We start from the raw sequence: 25,342 nt of genomic DNA, 5'->3' as shown, positions 1-25,342 counted from the left end.
AGAATTGCTTGAACCCGGGAGGCGGAGGTTGCAGTGAGCCGAGATCTCGCCACTGCACTCCAGCCTGGGCAAAAGAACGAGACTACATCTTAAAAAAAAAAAAAAAAAGAAAAGAAAAAGAAATCTACCGCCCTATGTAGGTAATTCCCACACCAAGCAAAACATCTACTTTCCTGCTTTTCACCCTATATATCAGGTTTGGAAACCTTTGAGGAAATTCATTTGATTATAAAATATAAATCTTCAGAATAAAGTAGCATCACAATTTTTATTAAAAGGTAAAAGGCAGGAAGCAAGCAATGTCAATGAAATCAAGAAAAACTGTCCCCTGAAATCAAGAAAAATTCAATTCTGAAAATACACGGGTTTAGCCTCTAGATAAGAGTTCTACCCTATCAAGTCGAAATGCACATTTTTGTTTTTAGATTTAGTTAAGAATAACTCAACAGTTAGCAGCCACTTACTATGTAAAATCAGAAAAACAAGTATTTTATTGACTAACTTCACTGGTGGCCAATGAAGTTTTTTAATAACAAAAACATAATATGTGGTAGAAAGTATTGACTTTATTAACCTCACTTATGATATTGAATACAAAGTAAAATTAGGTGGTGACCCTTAATTTTCAGTCTATTTCAAAGCATGGTCCCTCAGATTGCAGAATTAAGGCATATATATGTCAAAAAAGGAAGGAAAATCAAACAACCAAATCCAAAAAGACGCCAGTGATTTATGTATTATGAAGTTTGAGCTACAGTCCTTATGATAGTCCTTTCAGTATTTTCTTCCAAGTTCTCATTAATTCCTTCAGTAACTGAATTTTTAACCAGATCCTATAATCGATCACAATTCTTCCGATTATGAGTTGAAAAGAAACATAGGCAAATATGTATACCAAGTACCTTATGAAATTCATCACATACATGGTGAACTTCATATATAAACTCTGAAAAATCAAAAGGACTATGATATTCTTGAAATCCAAAGGCTAGATAAGACCTACCTTCCAATCACTTCTGCATTTTAAGATATGGTTTCATCTAGTGATGTTAATAAAGAAATACATTACATATTTTAACACCAGTATGATATGACATTCAAGAGAACAGCCAATGAGATTTTGCATTTTAAAACCAAAGAAAATATAGTGAACACCTTAAATTATAAAAGTCAGTTCTAAGCAGGAACTGTTACTGTGTAACGAATACTGCTCATATCAAAAGTGCTGGTGACAAAGAATTCAGTACGCCTTCCTGCAAAATCTGTTCACATACATCTATCTATCTCTATCACCTGTAATAAGATCTTAAATGTTTTAAGGTGCTTAAAGTTTGCACTATAGGACTAATTCAATGAGATTCATGTGCTACCTCTTCATAGCAACTTCAATTGGAATGATCCACACACAAAACTGCTGTTACTTTCTAAAATGTGGCATTTGTGGCGGTGGAGTGCCCTCTATTGGTAAGGAAGAGGACACACTCATTAGCTGTCCTGCATGTATTTTCTCGTTGATTCGGAGTTCACACCCATCCTGAAGCATTCGAACTGCTATTCGGGCGATATTCTTAGAGTCATCAAGACCACAGTGAGGCCGCCCATCATAATCCATTCCTAATTTTTCAAGCATTATTGTCAGTTTGGTTTGGCTTCTAGGAACCTGAAAAATAAACAGCTTAGTAAATAATTCTTTGGTGTTCTAAACTGTAATATAAGCCACAGTTAAGCTGAAAAATAGGAACTGAAAATTAGCACAAATAGCTAAATAAAGCTAGGCAAAGGGCAATACCCCCAGTCAAATAAGGCAAATAAAAAACTCAGGCCTGGCAATGTGGCTCAAAGCCTGTAATTTCAGCACTTTGGGAGGCCAAGGCGGGCAGATCACTTGAGGTCAGGAGTTTGAGACCAGCCTGGCCAACATGGTGAAACCCCATCTCTTCTAAAAATACAAAAAAATTAGCTGGGCGAGGTGGTGCACATCTGTAATCCCAGCTACTCTGGAGGTTGAGGCAGGAGAACTGCCTGAACCTGGGAGGCGGAGGCTGCAGTGAGCTCAGATCAAGCCATTGCACTCCAGCCTGAACAACAAAGCGAGACTCCATCGGGGAAAATAAAAGAAAAAAAAAAAAAAACCTCAAATTTTCAGAGTTCTAAAATATGATCTTAAGAGTTTTAGCTGAAAATACAGACCGAATCCTCAGACATCTGAAACCTCTGCAGTTTTAAAATTTAAAAATAATTTATTAAAGGGAATGTATTGTTCAGGACATGTAAGTTGAATCTACCTTTTTAAACCAAATTAGTTATTTTACATGGTATTTTTCTATCATGTTTTACTTTACTTGACTGATTTCTTAGATAAAAAGACTAGCCTTTTTGGATGGCTAAAGATAATGAAGATTAAGAATGAAAGATGATGTCGTGTGATGTTTTTCAAGTTATTTAAAACCTGTTCCTTGATAAACTAAAAAAAAAAAAAAAAAAAAAACCTCACACTCCCCAAATTCCAATATGCACCTCCACTTTTAAGAATTATTGGCTGGCTGTGGTAGCTCAAGCCTGTATTCCCAGCACTTTGGGAGGCCAAGGAAGGCGGATCACCTGAGGTCAGGAGTTCGAGACCAGCCTGGTCAACACGGTGAAACCCCATCTCTACTAAGAATATAAAAATTATCTGGGTATGGTGGTGTGCACCTGTAATCCCAGCTACTCAAGAGGCTGAAGCGGAAGAATCCCTTGAACCCGGGAGGCAGAGGTTACAGTGAGCTGAGATCACTCCACTGCACTCCAGTCTGGGCATCAGAGTGAGGTTCCATCTCAAAAAAAAAAAAAAAAAAAATTGTTACATTTTCTTCATATTTCTATCAAGATTTGTTAGGTTTTACATTCCATAGTTTGCACAGCTATTTTGCCTATCCATCATGGATCTCAGCTTCTTCATCCATAAAACGGGACTAACGGTTCTACTATTTACTCATAGGGTTACTGGGATAATCACAAAGCAAATCATGTAAAATATCCATAATTATCTTAAGCTGTTATACTGCAATATATCTTGTACCTTCCACTAATTATCACTTGGAAAATGCACTTCTAAAAATAACTTTTCCAAAATACTGGATAACTTAGATGGAAGGGACAAATTACTGGAAATACACAACTTACCAATAATTGAATTACAAAGAAACAGAAAATCTGAATAGACCTATACCTAGGAAGGAGACTGAATCAATAACTGAAAACCTCTAACAAAGAAAAGCTCTGAACCAGATTACTTCACTGCTGAATTCTAGCAAATATTTAAAGAATTAGAACAAAGCCTCCTCAAACTACCACAAAAAAATTGAAGAAGAAATACTTCCCAACTCATTCCATTAAGGTCAGCATCACGTTGATACAAAAGCCTGACAAAGACCTCACGAGGAAAGAAAATTACAGATCAGTATCCCCTATGAATATCATGATGCAATAATCCTTGACAAAATATAAGCAAACCTAAATCAGCAACATATTAAAATAATTATGTGCCATGACCAAGTCGGATTTTATCCTGAAATGCAAGGATGGCTCAACATTTAAAAAACAATGTTAACACAACCATTAACAGAAGGAAGGAGTATAGTAATTTAAAGAGAGTGGTGTTAGCATTAAGATAGACATATAAACTAATAAAACAGAATAGAGTCTAGAAATAAACCTTCACAAATACACTGAATCAATGGGGAAAACAACGGCCTTTTCAACAAATAGTGTTGGGAAAACTGACTATCTACGTGCAAAAGAATGAAGTTGGACCCTTATCTTACACCATATACCAAAATTAACTAAAATTGATGGAAGACCTAAATGTAAGACATACAATTATAAAACTCTTAGAAGAAAACCTATGGAAAAGGCTTTATGACAATGGATTGGATAATGATTTCCTGGATGTCACCAAAACACAGGCAACAAAAGAAAAAATAAAGTGGACTTCATCAACATTAAAAACCTTATTACTAAAGACATTATCAGTAGAGTGAAATGGCAACCCATGGAACAGAAGATACATTTGCAAGAATATATCTGATAAGGAATTAATATGCCGAATAAAGAACTCCTACAACTCAAAACATCATGATACCTCACATTTAGTAAATGAGGAAAGAACCTGAATAGACATTTCTCCAAACATGATATGCCAATGGCTAATAATCACATGAAAAGATGCTCAACGTCACTATTAGGGAAATACAAATCAAAACCAAAATGAGATACCACTTCACACCTATTAGAATGGCCATAAACAAACACATACACACACACACACACACACACACACACACACACACACACCCCAGAAAATAACAAGCATTGACAGGGATATGGAGAATGTAGTACTTTGTGCATTGCTGGTGGGAATGTAAAATGGTACAGCCACTGTGGGAAACAATGTGGAGATTCCTCGAAAAAATTAAACATAGGATGAGCACATGATTCAGCTTCTGGTTATACAGGAAAAAGAATGATATTTGTACACCCATGTTCATAACAGCACTAGTCATGATTGCCAAAACATGGAAGTAACTTAAATGTCCATCAAACGATCAATGGATTTTTTTTTTTAATGTGGTACAGGTTACATATTCCTCATCTGAAATGCTTGGGACCAGAAATGCTTTGGATTTGAAATGTTTTGGATTTTGAAATATTAAATGTTTACATCACACCACTTTTGCATCCCTCATCTGAAAATCCAAAAATCCAAAACCTGAAATGCTACAATGAGAACTTCCTTTGAGTACAATGTCAGTGCTCAAAAAGTTTCAGATTTTGGAGCATTTCAGATATTGAATTTTGGGATTAGGGATACTCAGCCCGTAAATACATACAATGAATTCTTATTCTGCCTCAGAAAGGTAGAATTCTGACACGATACAACATGAACTTTAAAGACATTATGCTCAGTGAAATATGCCAGTCACAACAGATCAAACACTGTATGCTTCTACTTATAAGAGGTATATAGATAAGCCAAACTGAGAGAGACAGAAAGAATGATGATTGCCAGGAGTTGGCGGGAAGGGGAAGTTCAATAGGCACAGAGTTTCAGTTTCAGAATATGAGAGTTCTGGAGAACGATGTGGTGACGGTCGTGCAATGTGAATGTACTTAATGCCACTGAACTGTTGTGCACTTAACAATGATTGGGAGCATTTTTAAGTGAACAGCAAGTGTTATACAGGGTGAACATCCCTAATCCCAAAAACCCAAAATCTGAAATGCTCCAAAATCGGAAACTTTTTCAGCGCCAACGTAACATCACAAGTGGAAGATTCCACACCTCATGTGATGGTTCCCAGTCAAAACACAGGTACATGACGCACAATTAATTTGTGTGTGACTAAGAAAGCGATTGCTTATTGGCAGCATCAGGAATGATACCAAACAACCAGACTGTCCGTATCAGTGGCTGAGACAGTGACAATTTTGCTTTCTAATGGTTCAATGTACATACATTGTTTCATCCACAAAGTTGTATGAAACTTAATTTCAGGCTATGAGGTAAATACGAAACAAAAATGAATTTCATATTTAGACTTGGGTCCTATCTCCAAGATATCTCATTATGTATATGCAAATATTCCATAATCTAAAAAAAAAACCAAATCTGAAACATTTCTTCTGGTCCCAATAATTTCCAATTAGGGATACTCATTATACACAATACTTCAACCTGTATTATGTATATTTTACCATCAAAAAAAAAAAAAGATTAAAATGAAAAGTCCTAGATAATGCCTGAAAAAGAGTTACTAACTTTATTAAACAAAGGCCAGTCACTTCATCATGTTTTTAAAAATGATGTGAAAATCTGGACAAAGAACCAACCAACCTCTTACTTCCTCTGGCTTAGCAAGGAAAAGTTCTCCATCAGGTGTCTGAGTTGAAAGGTGAACAATAGGAAAACAAAAAGGCCAGATTTTGCTGAGCAGTTTGAAGAAGGGCTGCAAAACGTAGCCTCCTTATAGACATTTTTCATCACATGAACCAGCTGAACAAGTCCCTATCAGAAGCTGGAGAAAATGTTTGACTTCAAGTGACAAGATTCTTGCATTTCAAAGGTAATGGAGTATGTCTTTGGAAATAATCATGTTATAACAGAAAACCTTAAAATGTCCCCTTTTTGCTTGGGTTTGGTATCAACTGAGGAAAGCTATTTGAAAGTCTCAAGTCTAACTGAGTACAATCTGGAAAAACTGTAGGACAAAATTAAGTATTTTTCCTCTCTTTCAACACCAGAGTATGATGAGGTAAGGGATCCTTTCTCTCAATCTCTGTTCAGCCTGAGAATCCGACTTTAAGGAAAGAGCTTTATAGGTACAATCTGACTGCACACCGGAGATGAGACTTCATGCTCTGCCCCTAGAAAAGTTGTGGATTTCTGCAAACATAGTATCCTGTCATTCATTTGAAAGCAGTAACATTTCACTGTAGTTTCAACTTTCTACATGTGTAAGCAGGGTTTTTTGTGTTTAACACATATGAAGAGCAAAGGCAGAAATTGTCTAATTTCCAAAGAAAATGAATTCATGTGAGCTTATCTTAAATTCAACCCAGAATTAAGTATTTGTAAAGGGAGGGAAAAAAACAGATTTTACAGGAAGGAGGTATATTTCATCCTTTCCTTTTACTTCAACAACAGCATTTTAATGCGTATACATAGGCCTATAAAGACATAAAGAAGGCTGGGCGTGGTGGCTCATGCCTGTAATCCTAGCACTTCAGGAGGCCAAGGGGGACGAAGTCAGGAGTTCAAAACCAGCCCGGCCAACATAGTGAAACCCAGTCTCTACTAAAAATACAAAAAAATTAGCCAGACATGGTGGCAGGCACCTGTAATCTCAGCTACTTGAGAGGCTGAGGCAGGAGAATTGCTTGAGCCCAGGAGGCGGAGGTTGCAGTGAACTGAGATCACACCACTACACTCCAGTCTGGATGACAGAGTGATACTCCATCTCAAAAAAAATAAAGAAAGAAAGAAACAGCTGTAAAATTTGGAAACGCTAAGCCCACATTTGCACCTGATATGCCAGGCACAAAGAAGTTTGGGTTTTCCCTCCAAAATCTTGTATAAAAATGTGTCTTAGACCATATTTTCATTCATATTACTTCAGCCTACTTTTAGAAAAACCAAGTCCCATTTTAGCCTAAGCCAATTATTTCACAGAAATAATTGTGAAATTATTACAGTTACTACCTTTTAAATTTATGAAAGAGATTAAGCTCCAAGTTTAATTACCCATTTCCACCCTTTGCCCCCAAGAAAGGTTGGATAAAATGTCATTCTTGGCTGGGCGCGATGGCTCACGCCTGTAATCCCAGCACTTTGGGTGGCCAAGGGGGGCGGATTATAATGTTGGGACTTCAACACCAGCCTGGCCAATATGGTGAAACCACATCTCTACTAAAAAACACAAAAAAATCAGCCAGGCGTGGTGGTGCACGCCTGTAATCGCAGCTACTCGGGAGGCTGAGGCAGGAGAACTGCTTGAACCCAGGAGGCGGAGGTTGCAGTGAGCTGAGATCGCACCACTGCACTCCAGCCTGGGTGACAGAGTAAGACTCTGTCTCAAAAAAATTTTTTAAAAAAGGTCATTTTTATTTTTAAAAAAACAAAAATGTTTTGAGACATACCATATAATATACCTTATTAGCATTATAGACAACAGAAACTTGTGACGGAGGGTTTTATTTAAGTCTTAGATAAGATTAAAAAAAAAAAAGGAAACTTAAGTTTCTACTTATACAACTAATTGCATTATAGTTACCTATTATGAAGAGGGGAAAACCACACACAAAAAAAGAGTAGGCTAACAAACTGGCCAAAACAAACAGGTCCACAAAGAGAAACCACTGTTTACTCAAAAAAGCAGGGAGCATTTTATTGCCTTATAATATCTACAACTTTCTGATTACACTAATATACTGTGAGCTATAGATTTATGCATACCTGACTGAAAATTATTTTAAGGTTTATTAATTCTTAATAATAAAAATTATTCCATCTGGGACTTGTAGCAAAAAAAGAACCTAAAGGGGATCGAGCTTCTCAAATGGAGTATAAATTGACATGAAATACAGAAGACAGCGACATCTCTGAAACCACATTCCAGGATACGATTACAAAATCCAGATAAGGGGAAACATAACACGATAAATGACTCAGTTTCTTTAAAGAATAAAATAAAATTGCTACGGAAGAAAAAGAAGAGATTAAAAAAACTAAAGAGACATATTAAGATATCACACATATCAATGACTAAAAAACTTAAGAGACATATTAACCAACTACAAATCTGTGAAGCTTATTCTGATCTGATTCAACACACAAAAGGTAAAAGAAAATATTTATGACTATTTGATGAAGGAATTAGTGCTAATTTTTTAAGATGTGACAATGGTATGGTAGCTGTGTTTCTAAGAAAATGACCCTTAGCTTTTGGAGCTTTGTAATGAAATTTTTACAGACAACATCGTATCTGACTTCTGCTTCAAAATAATAAGGAAGAGGAAAGTGGGTGGGGATACACATGAAACAAGACTGACCATGAGTTTGTAATTGTTGAACCTGGGTCATGAGGACTCATTATACCTATTTCTGTATGTTTGAAATTTTCCAGAACACAATTTTTTAAAAAATTCACAAAATGAGTTCAAAAAAAAAAAAAAAAAAAAAAAAATCCACAAAAGGCCAGGTGCGGTGGATCGCGCCTACAATCCCAGCACTTTGGGAGGCCAAGGCAGGCAGCTCGAGACCAGCCTGGCCAACATGGTGAAACCCTGTCTCTACTGAAAATACAAAATTAGCCAGGTGTGGGGACGGGCGCCTGTAGTCCCAGCTACTCGGGAAGCTGAGACAGGAGAACTGCTTGAACCTGGGAGACAGAGGTTGCAGTGAGCCAAGATAGCGCTACTCCATTCTAACCTGGGCAACAAAATGAGACTCCATCTCAAAGACAAACAAAAAATGCACATAAAAAAGTTATCAAATATGGCCGGGCGCGGTGGCTCAAGCCTGTAATCCCAGCACTTTGGGAGGCCGAGGCGGGTGGATCACGAGGTCAGGAGATCGAGACCATCCTGGCTAACACGGTGAAACCCCGTCTCTACTAAAAATACAAAAAACTAGCCGGGCGTGGTGCCGGGCGCCTGTAGTCCCAGCTACTCGGAGGCTGAGGCAGGAGAATGGCGTGAACCCGGGAGGCGGAGCTTGCAGTGAGCCGAGATTGCGCCACTGCACTCCAGCCTGGGTGACACAGCGCGAGACTCCTTCAAAAAAAAAAAAAAAAAAAGTTATCAAATATAACTAAAGGACTAGCATCCAAAGTAAAAATCTATAAACCAGTAAAAAACACCAGTGACGAAAGAATAGACTACCATTTTTTTTTTAAATGGTCAGAAATTTAAACAAGGGGTTTACAAAAACGCAATCCAGATAGGTAATACCTCAATGAGATGGTATCACACACCCACCAAATTTAAAAAACATTTAAAATGTCTGATAATATCAATGCTGGCAAAAACTTACAGCAACTATAAACTCACAGTGCTGATAAGAGTGCAAACTGGTACAACTCCATTGGAAAACTATTTTTGCATTATCTAGTAATGTCAATGATGTACGTATCCCATGACCCAGCAACTGGACTCCTAGGTTTATATCCCAGAAAAATCAGTGCACAAAGACACCAGGGGACGTGCGGAAGAATGCTTATAACAGTATCTTCATAGAAGCCCCAAATAAAAACCACCTAAATGGCCAAAGTAGAACAGATAAACAAATCTGGTATAATCACACAATGGAAATAATAGCAATAAAGTGAATGAACTGTAGTGACATACATGCTGTGGATGGATTTCAAGCATAATATTGAGAAAAATAAATAAATAAATAATATAGCCAGTATAACACTAATTATATCGTGCTCAAAGCCAGACAAAACTATATAGTATAAGGATATACATTGAAATATTAAAGCTATAAGGAATGATAAGAAAATGATTACCATGAAAGGATGAATTAGGGTTAACTCCATGAGGAAGGAAGGGAGTTAAGTGGGTGGAAGTTACAAGGGTTTTGCTTTATAACAATCTGCAAAACTCTACTTTCTGCATGCATACTTCTCAGTTTTAAAAGACTGTTAAAACAGAAGAGTCTGTAAGGAAAAGCACCTTTTCTCATGAAACTACTTTAGAACATCCTTCTCCAAAATGAAACCGTAAGGGAGAAAAATGACAACATAGGATCTAACGAATGAAGGAGAATCAAAGGAAATCCCCTAAGATGATTTTAAAAGAAGCCTGAAGAACTAATAGTTCAGATTAGAACAGGATTAAAGGCTCCAGGAAGACAGTCTGCAAAGGAAAAAAAGAGGAAAAAAGAAAATCTGACAGACTACGTGAGTGTTTTCAGTTACAAGCAGTGACCTACAGTTTGAATGGAGAGTAAGGGGATAAGTAAACAACGCCAGAAGTAAATTATTACACCTCGAGGAAAGTTGTGAACACTGACTGCTCTGACTGAAAGGTAATAGAGCTATAGTAGGAAGATGCAGGAAGGGAAGGACATGCAGGAGTGGTAGCTTAGTCAAGTTCAATCTTCATCTTTCATTGCAGGAATTCAATAGGTCACAAACGGAAAAGTCAAGAAGTAGTATAAGCATGAAACTTAGAAATACAAAGGTAAATATCTGGGGGGAAAAAAAAAAAAAGAGCTTTACAGAAGTTGAAAGTGTTTGCCTCAGAACAGGAACCAGTTCTGGTGAAGGCTATGGCCGAATACTGACATTCATTGTAAGTCTTGCAATAATATTTTAAACATTTACACCACACACACATATTAACTTTGATAAATGTAAAGTAAAATTAAAATCCAGTGGGGAGCATTTGCTCCATAAACGATCCACATACGGACTGCCCCTACAGTTTCAAACTTGTCAGGTATATATAGTTCACCTATTTAAATAAAGTTAACAGGCTGAATGAGAAAAAGGCTTATCTAATTTGAACATAACTAATTTGGAATCTGGAGAGTAAGAACGAATTATATAGCCTTTTTCCATGAAAAACACCTGGCAAATTACAACTTAACGTACATGCAAAATTTAGCAAATTTATGAAGAACCATATAATTATTAAATATAGAAATTTTACCTTGTAAAAGTTTCCATATGACTTCCGAATATTGATCCACTTTTTAGCAAAAGGAGGGTATTTGAGCCTGCTGAGTTGGCACTGAATGTTCAAGAATTTACTCATATCCCAAGAACTATAAATCAAAAAAAAGACAAAAAATTGATGAAATAAATGGTATACTATTCTTACAAATGAGTTATTTTAAATCTTTTACTGATGTCAACTTTCTCATATTCACATGTAACATTAACCTGACAAAATTAACCTTGCTTCCTACAAAATACTAATTCAAAATAAAGCTTTAAAAAACAAAGAAGTCGGATATATTAAATTTTGCTCACAAACTAATTCCTATTAGGCTCATCTTGATTGTTTTTATGGTTCTGGGCAGGCTTCTATCTTGCTGAGTATTACGCTAAGCTTACTAATTTTAATGCCAGACTTAGCGAAGTTAAGTTGACAGTGTGCTTTGAAACAATACCAAAAACAAAAAAATGGAAGAGACAAAAGCAGCTGGTATCAAACGGTTAAAATACAATTTTTTCTGCTACAACATGTTTCTATAACACTAACCAATTTATTGTAGTTGAGGACAATACTGATTGTGTAATACGGAAATTGTGTTGGTTCACATGTGGTTGTTCTTAAGCAAGGAGAGTCAGAATAATAGCAGTGGAAATTATAAACTTCAGCAGGACATAAAAAAGCCCTCAATTCAACTGCTATACTGGGAACAGGACATAATCCTTTGCATTTTCTTATAATAATGTCGACTATATTATAAGAAAATTAAAAACAAGTTTATGTCCCCAGGATACTAGTGCTTCTGTGCAATTTTAATATACTTTGACGCAACCTTCCCTTCCCTTAGTTGCTTGCCTGAGCTGTGTCCAAATTATTTATGGAGACTCCAATGATTGGTTTTTGTTAGTGCTCTAGTTACAAAATTGCATAGGTTTTGAGTGATCTGTCCCAGAAAATGACACTTTAACAGAACTGCATATACTATATTACGGCAGAAACACCTGTATACTTTAGCAGAGCACTGCTCATTCATTTTAAAATCAGTAATAGATTTCTAAAGGGGTCCATAAACATTTTTCCAAACTTAACAGTTATTATGTGATTAAATTCAATGCTCTTCTCCTATCATATGTGAGGATCTCTAAACTCTCTATGTTGGTGACATCTCAAGGATAGAGGATAATCTGTACAGTTTGAAACAAATTGTTTAGGACGTTCTTTTCAACCTTAATGGCCTTGAGGTATAGGAGTTGCCCTGGCACAATGTCTGTCATCTATGTTTTAATTTTTCTAATCTTCCCATTTAGCTTTTCATTTAACAAATGCTTTTTGGGCATACACTTTAAGTTCACCACTAAGGAAAGCATTATGGAAGATTATCAGGCAGCAAAAGTCCTTCTCTGAAAGAATTTTAAATTTCCTTGCAAAAGTAAGTCTGATGTATGTACATAGATTACGTATCAGAATATATGGTCAGATGTCAACATGAATGGTACATATCATAGAAGTTATAAGGTTTCAAGGAAAAAAGATCAATGGGGTTGTCAGGGTAAAACACAAGATGGGCTTTGAAAAATGATAAAGAAGTTGTCGAGAAGAGACTCTCCCAGTAGAGAGGGAAGCATACGTAAGTACATAGACAAAGGATAAACCATGTGAATTCCTGGGCCAGTCTGACTGAAGAGGATTAATGGCAGGTGAATTAGATTAAACGGGTAGGGTGGGATGCGATGAAAGGGCCTTCAACGCCAAGCTCAAGAGTCTGGACTTTTTTGAGCAAGGAAGTGTCATGATAAAAACAGAGTTGTAGGAAAGTCTTTTTAGCTTTACATATTGATCTTTCTGTAGTGTTCTAGTCCTGGATTGAACTGTGACCACTGCTTTCCTCCTCTCTTTCATCCTTAGGTGAAAGGAAAAACACTATCCCCTGTGGGGTGAGACTCTAGGGTCTTCAATAATAGTTTGTGGTTATTCTAAAAGTTAAATAAATTAGGGTATCTTTAATCTTTAAAAAGTAGATACAAAAAATAATCTTCCTAAATACTTACCCATCTGTTAAAATTGAATATTTATACTTTGTTCCTAATTCCTTCAATTTCATCCAGTCAATTACTTTTTTTAGTACCTGAGGGAAGGTATCAGCTCTGTCTACCTGATCCTGAGGATATAAAAGTAAAATATACAAAAATCAGGGCTGTAGCTTCACGTAGTCCTACAAAATACCCAGACCTAAGTTGGAGGGGAAGAAACAGTATGAGAAAGGCTGATGCTTTAAATTCATCATTTCCTTGGCTTAGCTCCACCTCAAGTTTCATTTTTAAGAAATTTAAAAAATTTCATAACCAAGTACCAGGGACGACTTTCAACTGAAATGTATAATCCTCCCAAAATTAAGATTTAAGATCATCCCCAGTCGTTGGTTCTCTTTTTATAGGCCTCAACATACTGGCTTACTGATTTCTAGAGGCGGGAAAAGAGCAATCTCTTCTAAGTTGAAAGCCACAGCTCCTTAAGTGTCTTCCCATCTCAGGTCTCACAATTTTCCACGCATACTACGTATTGCTGCCAGATTGATCTTCCTAAAACGTAAATCGGGTCCACCCTATCACTCTCATATTTAAATCCTCCACACTCTCCAAGGCTTTCAGGATAAATAGATGCACAAGACCCTTCAGGATCTGGATTGCCTCTGCCTATCTGGACCATTTCTTACCAGCCCATACACATCTGAACCATCCTGAACTACCTGCAGTCCTGCCAGTCCCCACCTGAAATGCCCAGCCATTCTTCCCTGCCTGCCTACCTTTCATGACTCAGCCCAAGTTCGTCAACTTGAGGATGTTTTTCCCCAGGACAGTCTTCTATTCCCTCTGTCATATATGGAAGCCCTTTTCCTAGATGTCCACAACACCCCAATAAAACATTGACTTATCAGGCCTACTGTGACCACTGGACAGACATACATCTATATACACATAAAGATACATATGAATCCTGGCATATATTATAGTAGGCACTCAAATACATGTGGAGTGAATGAACGAACCAACTAAATGAAAAAAGTGCCTACCACATTAGAATACAACCAAAAATCAGAGACCTAAAAATGCATGAAACAAGCTGGGTGTGGTGGCTCATGCCTGTAATTCCAGCACTTTGCGGGGGCCGAAGCAGGCTTGAGGTCAGGAGTTCAAGACCAGCTTGGCCAACACAGTGAAACCAGTCTCTACTAAAAAAAAAAAAAAAAAATTAGCCGGGCATGGAGGTGTATGCCTATAGTCTCAGCTACTTGGGAGACTGAGGCAGGTGAATCGCTTGAACCTGGGAGGCAGAGGTTGCAGTGAGCCAAGATCGTGCCACTGCACTCCAGCCTGGGCAACAGAGTGAGACTCCATCTCAAAAAAATAAAAATAAAAAATAAATGCAACATATAAAGTCAGGTTGTAAACAGATACACTCTAAAACTTATCTCTGGCTGGGCATGGTGGCTCACGTCTGTAATTCCAGCACTTTGGGAGGCCGAGGCAGGAGGATCACTTAAGGTTAGGTGTTTGAGACCAGCCTGGCCAATATGGCAAAACCGTGTCTCTACTAAAAATACAAAAATTAGCCCGGTGTGGTAGCAACGTGCCTGTAGTCCCAGTTACTCAGGAGGTTGAGGCAGGAGAACTGCTTGAGCCCAGGAGGCAGAGGCTGCAGTGAGCCGAGGTCATGCCACTGCACTCGAGCCTGGGTGACAGAGTGAGACTGTCTCAAAAATAAAAATAAAATAAATAAATAAATAAATAAAATTTATCTCCAAGTTCAGTATGGTAACAATTTGCTGATGCTTCCTTTTACAAATGAAATCTTTAGATTCATCACTACAACTCTTTAAGAGGAAAGGCTGAGGAAAATGTTACCAGGTGTAAAATTTGCTGGTTTTTTTTTTTTTTAATTATTACAACACGAAACATCTTTACCAAGCAAGGTATTAAATTGTTTACAACAATAATAATTTTTTAAAACTATGTATAAAATAAATCCCTAATTTTTTTTTTTTTTTTTTTTGAGACGGAGTCTCGCTCTGTCGCCCAGGCTGGAGTGCAGTGGCCAGATCTCAGCTCACTGCAACCTCCACCTCCCGGGTTTACGCCATTCTCCTGCCTCAGCCTCCCAAGTAGCTGGGACTACAGGCGCCCGCCACCTCGCCCGGCTAGTTTTTTGTATTTTTTAGTAGAGACGGGGTTTCACCGTGTTAGCCAGGATGGTCTCGATCTCCTGACCTCGTGATCCGCCCGTCTCGGCCTCCCAAAGGGCTGGGATTACAGGCTTGAGCCACCGCACCCGGCGTAAATCCCTAATTTCAAAAACTCTTTCAAACTCTAGAAAGAAGAACTTAGAATTATAACCTGAGTAATTCCAGTAAGACTGATGCAGAAATCAGACAGCTGCGTGTTAATCTCTGGTCTTACATACTGCTGAAATGTGTCTTCCTGCAAGGGAAGGATAGCAAGTTAAAGTAATTTATATGACTTAAGATACACGATACATGATACATGAAGAATTCATTACAGCAGGTTGTAATTTTATAGGATCTCATAGCATAAACCTTTCTAGTTTTTAAAGATAATTCCCCACACCAAAAGCACTCTTATTTTTTAAATTAAAAAATCATTTGGTTCATAATTAATGCCAGCCTTCAGTTATAATAAATTAGCTTTAAACTATTTCTCTCATTTACTCCTGAATAGTCTTTATTTCCATATAAAAATCCAATGGAACTAAATTCTAAATAGTCAAAATTTAACTGTTAACAATATATACGTAGTTTAAGAGTTGCTAACACAGTGTACCTGTAGCAATGTTGAACCTTTTCAAGAAGCTTTCACGATGGTCTTTTTTTTTTTTTGAGATGGAGTCTCGCTCTGTTGCCCAGGCTGGAGTGCACTGGCACGATCTTGGCTCACTGCAAGCTCCGCCTCCTGGGTTCACGTCATTCTCCTGCCTCAACCTCCCAAGCAGCTGGGACTACAGGTGCCTGCCACCACGCCCGGCTAATTTTTTGTACTTTCAGTAGAGACTGGGTTTCACTGTGTTAGCCAGGATGGTCTCCACCTCCTGACACGATGGTCTTATTTTATGCTCACAACTCCATAAACTAAGTGAGGCCAGTATTGTTATCAGGCTCCAATCTCTAAGTGCTTTTTCCTCTAGCCCAGTAATGCCTCCCTAACCAGAACACACTGAGTCACTTTTGAGAAATTAAGCACAATTTTAAACGCTAAAGATTTAAAGGCAGCAACTGTTAATTCTAGGTAGCAGAGAAAATGACAAAAAATATTCTTTACGGCAGAAGATTTAAAAATTAAGAAAAGTAAAGATTGTATTTCCTAAGAATAAATTCTTTCTACATATCTATTAAGCTATAAATGGTTGTAAAGAATTGTAAATGAGCAACAGTAAAGAACAAAAAAGAACACCTGAGGCCAGATGTGGTGACTAATACCTGTAATCCCAGCACTTTGTGAGGCCAAGGTGGGGGGGGGGGGTTGGATCACTTGAGGTCAGGAGTTCAAGACCAGCCTGGCCAAAGTGGTGAAACCTATCTCTACTAAAAATACAAAAATTAGCTGGGCGAGGTGGCACGCACGTATGGTCCCAACTACTGAGGCTGAGGTGGGCTAATCGCTTGAACCCAGGAGGTAGAGGTTGCAGTGAGCCAAGATTGAGTCACTGCTCTCCAGCCTGGGTGACAGAGCAAGACTCCATCTCAAAAAAAAAAGAATAATTGAACTTCAAAAGTTAAGACACTCTTTACTTACCAGACATATTGCAAAATTCCACTTAACTGAATATCACAGATAAATTAAATCTATATCCTTCTAAAATCACTATTTTATCATTTTAAATGACATTCTTTCAAAAATACATTGCAACTTCCCTTATAATTACAATTCGGTAGTACTAAATAACAGATATTACTAAAATGTTATTATTCACTATTAAAAACTTTTAACAGAAAAATGCTAGAGAGAACTATGCATTCATTGGCCAAATCTTTAATCATCACTTAAATAAATTATGTAAGTTAAAAGGTCATAAGGGTTAAAACTAAAGGAACCTAGATGCCTGTAATCCCAGCTACTCAGGAAGATGAAGCAGGAGACTCACTTGAGCAAGCAAAGGAAAAGCAGAGCAGTAAGGGGGGTCAGAAACATGGGTATAGGCCACACTCTTTAACAGGATAAACAAATAGGCTTTATTTAGAGGTAAGATTTAAGGAAGGACCAGAAGGAAAAATGAGAGGGAGGGAGAGAAGGAGAAAAACATCGGCCAGCAAGACTTCTGGGTAAGAAAATTGGAGCTAAAGTCCTGGCAAGTAATGGGATAAAGCAAGCCTGGCATTTTTGAGAATGAGCAAGCAGGTCAGTATGCCTGGAGAGGAGTGAGTTAAGGAAGAGAGTAGTAAGACAGGAAACAATCAGAGGAAACAACAGGCCAGGGCATGTAAGGAATATGGGTTGTACTCTGAGTTAAATGAGGAGCCAGTGTAGGGTTTTGAGCAGAGGGGTGAAATGATCTGACTTATATTGGATTACTCTGGCAGCTTTGTTGAGAACTGGCTGTAGGATGACACGGACAGAAACACAAAGACCAGTTAGATGGCAAATGCAGTAAGTCACATAAATGACAGGGGCTCAGAATGAAGTCACAGCAATTCAGTTAAGTGACTGGGTTCTGGATATATTTTGAAGGCAGAGCCAAACAGGAATCATTGATGGCCTGGATGTGAGAGAAACAGGAGTCAAAGATGACTCCAAAGTTTTTGAACTGAGCAATTAGAAGGATTCTAATTACAAAAAGCTGCCATCACCCAAGCTACAGGAGGCTAAAGATAGAATGGGCTGGAGGTAAGTTCAACAGGTTGAGACATTTAAATAGAGATATCAAGTAAGCAATCTGGATTTGGAACAGAGGTACGAGTTTGAAATATATATTTGAAAGTCACCAGCATAGAGATAGCTTCTGAAAGCTATGGAAGTAGATAAGATCATCAAGCGAGAGGATGTGAGCTAAGAAGAGGAGCTAGGATTGAGACCTGGGACATCTGATACGGTGAAGCTGGGAAGGAAATGAGGAACCAGCCAAGAAAACTGCAAATAGGGAATCCAGTAGCGCTAGAGAAAAATCAAGCAGAACAAGTTATACCTGAAGAAAATGCTCCAAGGACAAAGTATTCAAACCAGCAATGCAGTGTTAATTATTTTTTTTTAAAGTGAGAATGGCTCACACCTGTAATCCTACCACTTGGGGAAGCTGAGGCAGGTGGATTGCCTGAGCTCAGGAGTTCGAAACCAGCCTGGGCAACATGGTGAGACCTTGTCTCTACTAAAATACAAAAAGTTAGCTGGGTGTGGTGACACGCACCTGTATTCCCAGCTCCTCAGGAGGCTGAGGCACGAGAGCTGCTCGAACTCGGGAGGCGGAGGTTACAGTGAGCTGGGTTCACACCACTGCACTCAAGCCTGAGTTCAAGACTCTATCTCAAAATAGAAAAAAAAAAAGTGAGAATGTTCAATTTTGCCAAGATTTAGGGTAAAGGTCAAAGATGATGTTGATGAGTGATATCAGTGGAATGATAGGATTGAATACATAGTTTAAACTTTATTGAATGTAAACCCACAATGGTATGAATTTGAGAGAATGGAAGAAAAGGAAAGAGATACATATATAAGTACATATAACTTATGTGAAGAATTTTCCCGAAGAGAGGAACAAAGAAATGGGGTAGCTGGCAGCGCAGTGGGATGAAGAGAAGGTTTTTTATGGTGTGAAAAAAATAACATATTTGTGTGTAGTGGGATCAATACAGACGAAAGCTATAAATCATAACATTCAAATGCGGGAGACCTGCTACAGTAACATCCTCGAATAAGAGAGAAGTAAAATCTAGTGACTTATGCAAGATTATTTGCCTTCACAGCTGCCATTTTTCCTTCTAATTTACTGACCTTCAATCTGCTTTGCATGAGAAAATTACAGAAAGACTAATTAAGACTATAAAAGAGATTTTTAATAGCACTAAGAATAACCTATGCATTTTAATTCACAAAGCCTTTTTATACTTACTCCCAAGTGGGTTGGTAGCAACTGAGGATATCATAGAAGTGACTTTTGGAAAGATGAGACGTTAGGATATTCTTGCCCAGATTTTATAAGGCAAGCAGTATTCTTTTAGGGAATTCCTACTATGACTTTCTGAACTAATAATGCACTGACAAGTATCTAAAGCACACATACCATTTGGCTTAGAAACCAGGGCTATATGAGTCATTTCACCCTTAAACTTTCCACTAGAGAGACAGGTTCAAAAGACATTTTTGTAAATTATCATTCTTAGAGATCAGAGTTCACACTAGGCCACAGCAGTGGTTATCAAGCCTGACTGCATATTAAAACCAACTGAAAAGCTTTAAAAAAATGCTGATTTCAGGGGCCCTATCACAGAACTAAATTAGAATCTCCGGGACTAGGGCCAGGCATCTGTATCATTAGTATTTTATTTTTTTACTTACCAGGAGATTCTGATGTCCACGCCCAGATGTTCTAAGCAAATGGAAAAAATATTTTAACTTTCGCTACTGCAAAAAGAAAGCAGTAGTATCTAAAATTGCTTTATTATAAAGCTTTTCTATTAATCAAGCTGATACAAAGTTCACAGCAAAGAAAAAACTTACTTTAGAAGTCTAGTTCTAGCTAAACAGCAAGTGAGGTCCTCCACATAACCAGTAAACACCAGAATAGTTGCTGCTAGAAATACAATTAAAAGATAAAAATTCACTTACTATTTCTAAAGTATGCGTATTCAGTAAAACAACCGGAAATTCAATTATTTCATGTACAAACTCAGGTGGGTTTCCTTCTTCACAAGTGGCTTCAAAGTCAATAATACAAATGTAGTCATAGTAACTGTCAGCACAACTGCTCTCTTTCAACATCAGCTTCTGCTTCTTATAATAGTTTTTCAGTCTCTTCTTTAGAACATCCTTTACTCCTCTAAGCAGAAGAAGAATAGTAGTTACACTTAGGTAAATTCTACAGTCAAGAATCAAAATTCTTACCTGCCGGCACTGGGTTGAACACTGACAATTACAGCATAATTTAGCAAATGCTAGCTAAAATAAATGTAAGAAAAGCAAGACTCAAAGCTAAGTTAGCAAAGAAACAATTAAAATAATGTTCATTACAACATTAACATTTTCCTTCACAAGTAGTTTTTAATTTTAGTAGTATATAACAGTATTTTCTCCAACATACACTGGTATTTCAAACCATATACATTGTCAGCATATACCACCAACACCGTCATATTGCCTTATATATTAAGATAACATATATGATACAAACATTGAAATTAATATAAAATTATTCCACTGGCCAAAATATAAACTTAAGAATACAAAAATTTGGGTTAAGTTGAAGATATAGTATTATCTCTTTCCTTTCTTTTGGCTTTTGTAGGTTAGTCAACTCAAAAGATTCATATGCATATGAAAGCATTATGAGCCTAGCATATAAAGGTGAATGTCTATTGGTTACTTAACAAGGAAAACTAAATTAGAATACACTCTAAGTGAACTGTGTCCAGAGGAACATTATCATACTAGTAGGTTCTTAACTAGAAATAAGTTTCTTAATTTATCATGGGTAGAATATGATTTAGGGGATTTCAATATCACAGGTAGCTTTAAAATATACATTCCACAAATGGGAGTAGTGGGGAGAGAAAGGTCATCCTAACGGTAACAGTGATCAGGTGACTTCATTCTTTAAACAATACGTATTTTTCCAAAAAATAAAGTTGCAACCAGCATTCAGGCTTCTTTCAGTGTTATGCAAATGAATCCTATATTGGCCTGCAAATATGAAGTAGAAGTAAAAATAAGAGGATCTAAATTAACTTGTAGTGCCAAGTAAAGTATCATGTTAACTGATTAATGACTATTTAAAAAAACGTTTTAAACTTTTATTTTCCTTTTTTTTTTTTGAGACAGAGTCTCGCTCTGTCGCCCAGGCTGGAGTGCAGTGGCCGGATCTCAGCTCACTGCAAGCTCTGCCTCCCAGGTTTACGCCATTCTCCTGCCTCAACCTCCCGAGTAGCTGGGACTACAGGCGCCCGCCACCTTGCCTGGCTAGTTTTTTGTAATTTTTTTAGTAGAGACAGGGTTTCACTGTTGTTAGCCAGGATGGTCTCGATCTCCTGACCTCGTGATCCGCCTGCCTCAGCCTCCCAAAGTGCTGGGATTACAGGCTTGAGTCACCGCGCCCGGCCTATTTTCCTTTCTAAACTACAATTAAGCAGTGAAAAAAAATCCTACCCACGAAAATAGTAATAATCGACCAGTTAGCTATTTTAAGACAAAATGTCTTAATATTGTTTCTTTGCTTGAGATTTTCCAAATTATCAAGACCTAGGGAGAAAATCCTTAACCTCTTTCATATTAAGGCACTGTGAGTGACCTCTGTGTCATGTGACAGCTTTGGATTAGTTTCTTTTTTTTATTTTTGTTGGGGGGTGGGAGGTGTGATGGGGGAGAGACTACATTTACCAGAGTTGTCTGCAAAGCTAATGGAAGGACAAACATACAACTGGTTGCTCTGGACAGAAACCTGCTATCTTTAACATCTCCTTTGCTCTTCCAAATATTCACCATATTTGCCAATTCCAACTGAGAAAAATATTCAGAACATGATTCTCTTTAATTCTTTCTGCCATGGCTCTCATTAGCTTTGTGGAGTACAGCAAATGCCTCCATTACCACAACCCTTCAATTCATTCTTTACCTTACTTGAGAACTCAGCACTAATGCCAATTTTCTGCTTAAGTATCTTCAGTGGCTCCCTTCTGCTTACAAGGTAAAATGCAGACTTCAACATAGAGTTCCTTCACAACTTGGCTACAACCTATCATTTCAGTACCACTCTCAAATGTTCCTGAGGTATACTGTGTACTGCAGACAAAACATACTATAAGTCATGGCTTCCACCAGCTGGATGGCTCACGTCTATCATCTCAGCACTTTGGGAGGCAGGTGGATCACTTGAGCTGGAGTTCGAGACCAGGCTGGGCAACATGGAGAAACCCTATCTCCAATAAAAATACAAAAATTAGCCAGGCATGGTGGTGCATGCCTGTAATCCCAGTTACTCGGGAGGCTGAGGCACGAGAATCGCTTGAACCCCGGAGTCGGAGGTTGCAGTGAGCTGAGATTACACCACTGCACTCCAGCCTGGGCGACAGAGCGAGACTCTGTCTCAAAAAAATAAAAAAACTTTAAAAGTCATGTTCTCAGTATGTGTGGTACACTTTTATGTCCTATAACTTTGGTTGCACAACAGCTGAAGAAAAGGCAAGATCATGTTGCAGAAACCATACAAACTGGAATTAGAAAACCTTCTATGTTATTTTTTTGTCTGAAATACCCTCCCTCCCTTTTCTGTTTGGCACAATTCAAATGTCATCTTTCTGAATCCCTGAGAAATATTCTCCTCTGGATCCTCATGCTGTACCTGGCCAGACCTCCAATACAGCATTGGCCACTCTGTATTGTGATGATTTCTTTGTGTGTTTTCCCAAAAGACTGAGATTGTCAAAGTGGGGAACATATCTGTATTTACCTTTATAACTTCAATGCCTAGTGCAGTAGTTAGAATTCAATACAGGCTTGTTGAATAAATGTATAAACACACATCTACATCTCTAGCTCCCATGCAAGCCAGGAGTAAGCAACTGATCTTCACACCTGGGAAGGACAAAAATTTTGCTCGGAAAATCTTCTGTAGGCTACAAGCTGTACCTTCATAACAGAAAGAATCGGGGAATTAGGAATCAAAAATTTCTTCATACATTATGATGTAGACAATCTAGAAATATATTTGTGCTCTTCTGAAGAGTGATGAAACTCTAAAGAGGAAGACTACTACTTTTAAGAGAATTAAGATTCAGAGATGCCTTGAAAAAGTAATAAGAGTTTTCACCTATTTCATACAGGCAACTTTTTTTCTTGATGCCTGGCAGTTCTACTGTTTATCAAAAATCTATGTATTTTTCTGGACTCCAAAAGCCATTCCTGCCCCATGGCCCAAGTCAACGTAAAGTGATTTGTTTCATAAAAAATTACTAAAAACTTAGGTATGTGTATATCTCATTAAAATACACACACAGTTGACTAAGTTGCCTTGTTTTCTCACTCAATATACAGTTAAACATAATGCATACCATCACTGTACATTATTTTTTAGAAACTAAATCAAAACAAAAAATATTCCTGGTAAGTGAATGATGTTTTTCGTTTATCGTACCTGGTTTCAAACAAACTCTTTTTATAAAAAATACAAATGGCAAAAAGAAAATAAAAAAGAAAAATAATCTCACTAATATAACTATCCATCATTTAAATGAGCAACTAAAAAAATAAAAAACACACTTGTTATAATGAGACAGATACTCCTATACATTGCCGGAAGGTCATTAAAACATTCATAGACTTTGATTCAGCAGTCCTATCATCTAGAAGATGGACAAAAATAATCAGAGTTGCACATAAAAAATGTTAATTATGGTGTTTTTGAATTGTTAATAGGGTTAATGTCATTATGGTAGGATTACAGACGATTTTTAATATTTCAATGTTTTCAAGACTTTCTAAAATCAGTATGTACTACTTTTATAATTTTATAAGTTATTTTTAATTACCTGGTTTCAAGCTTGAATTCTGAAAGCTTAGCTCTGAGTTCTTCCTTACTCATTCTATTAATACAGCCATTCGTAATAGCAATCTCTTTGTAAACTGGGTCACTGAAGTCACTCACACTGGAGGTAATGAACTTGGATCCTTTTGTCTCCTGGCCATCAAATCTATACTGTTGAGTTTGCTACGGGAAAAAAAAAAAAAAAAAAAAAGAGATGTAGTTTATAATTAGTACAAACATCACAGATTTAAAGATTCAAACTTCTGAAGCCTCTTCATGCTACATGTTCAATGAAAAGTGTTCACTGCAGCTCCTAAAGGGAGGAAAGGATAAGAAGTAAGATGTGTCTCCAATACAATTTACCCCACTCTATTATGAGTCATGAGGTTCCTCAAAGGAAACAAAGCTAAGTAAAAAGAGGACTGGTGTTGGGAGTCAACACCACCTCAACAGAGAGCCCCAGCTGACTATTTACCAGAAATAGCAGCATGACTTTGGATAGTCACGTATTAGCCTCTGATCTTCAATTTCCTTATCTATAAAATGGCAATTTGGTAATGGTAAATAGTGTTTGGGCAGAATTATTACAAAGATTAAATGAGATTATATGTATCAGGCTCCTAGACCCACAGTAGCAATTAATAAATGGTAACTATTAATATCACAGACTATACAACAAGCCCTTCACAAACAATATGCTAGTATTTACAAATGAACCCATTTTTAAATGAACTTTTACATTACACATGTACAATAACTTCTGATAATTGTTTAACCTGACTTCATTTCACAAAGTTAACAAATATTGCCCAACATAAAAACAAAATGGACTGCAAATCTAATCACAGCTTCCTAGTACTCAAAGCAAAGGAAATGTATTTCATTTCAAAACTTACATTTTCCAAAAGTTATACTTATGTCAGTTGAACAGAAGCAGCACAGAATTATAAATCTTTTCATAAATAAAAATCTGTTAAGAAAAAACCATGACTCAATTCTACTTTCTCCACAGGCAGTCTCAAATTACTAATATGTTAAGTTCCAAAGATTCATTTATAAGTTAATTATTTTCCACATGCACTATCACAAATATTAGCTATGTTCCAGAATTTTCAAAAATACTTAGTACTTACTGTTAATCCCTATGAAAGCTTGCTACCTCAGTTATAATTTACCACATTGTCCTCATATAAACTTTAATTACAGATCAAGAAAGGATAATCACAAAGAGGCCACAGTCCCTGACTTAGAACTGATCCTCATGGTTCAGGAACTATTTCTTAATCTAAGCTCTCAATTTAATGCAACACACATTTCCTGGAAATGTAATGCTAGGTAAGGTGCCAGAGGCCGGGTGCGGTGGCTCAAGCCTGTAATCCCAGCACTTTGGGAGGCCGAGATGGGC

At 37.3% G+C, this 25,342-nt stretch overlaps 1 protein-coding gene across 1 annotated transcript; it reads right to left on the bottom strand.

Annotated features, from left to right (window-relative positions):
- Positions 1-466: 466 nt before the first annotated feature.
- Positions 467-24,128, bottom strand: ERI1 (exoribonuclease 1). Its single transcript, XM_011970730.1, has 6 exons — positions 23,942-24,128; positions 20,031-20,241; positions 15,594-15,677; positions 13,251-13,360; positions 11,197-11,311; positions 467-1,660 (listed from the first exon to the last, which is right to left on the bottom strand). Exons 1-6 carry the CDS (start codon positions 23,992-23,994, stop codon positions 1,418-1,420), a joined length of 816 nt encoding a protein of 271 aa, XP_011826120.1. The 5' UTR covers positions 23,995-24,128; the 3' UTR covers positions 467-1,417.
- Between the last annotated feature and the right edge of the window lie 1,214 nt (positions 24,129-25,342).

This window comes from Mandrillus leucophaeus, unplaced genomic scaffold (assembly GCF_000951045.1).
Source record: "Mandrillus leucophaeus isolate KB7577 unplaced genomic scaffold, Mleu.le_1.0 Scaffold97, whole genome shotgun sequence".
Taxonomy (NCBI): domain Eukaryota; kingdom Metazoa; phylum Chordata; class Mammalia; order Primates; family Cercopithecidae; genus Mandrillus; species Mandrillus leucophaeus.
The sequence above is the reverse complement of the archived record's forward strand: the minus strand, read 5'-3'. Positions and strand labels throughout refer to the sequence as shown.

Bases quoted from the DNA above. Each gene is read 5' to 3' on its own strand.
- ERI1 (XM_011970730.1), bottom strand. From the start codon at position 23,994: ATGAGTAAGGAAGAACTCAGAGCTAAGCTTTCAGAATTCAAGCTTGAA. The intron at 15,678-20,030 runs GTAAGTGAATTT...CTTCCCTTGCAG, and splicing joins ATACGCATACTTTAGAAATA to GAAGACACATTTCAGCAGTA. The intron at 1,661-11,196 runs GTAAAATTTCTA...TTTATTTTTCAG, and splicing joins CATATGGAAACTTTTACAAG to GTTCCTAGAAGCCAAACCAA.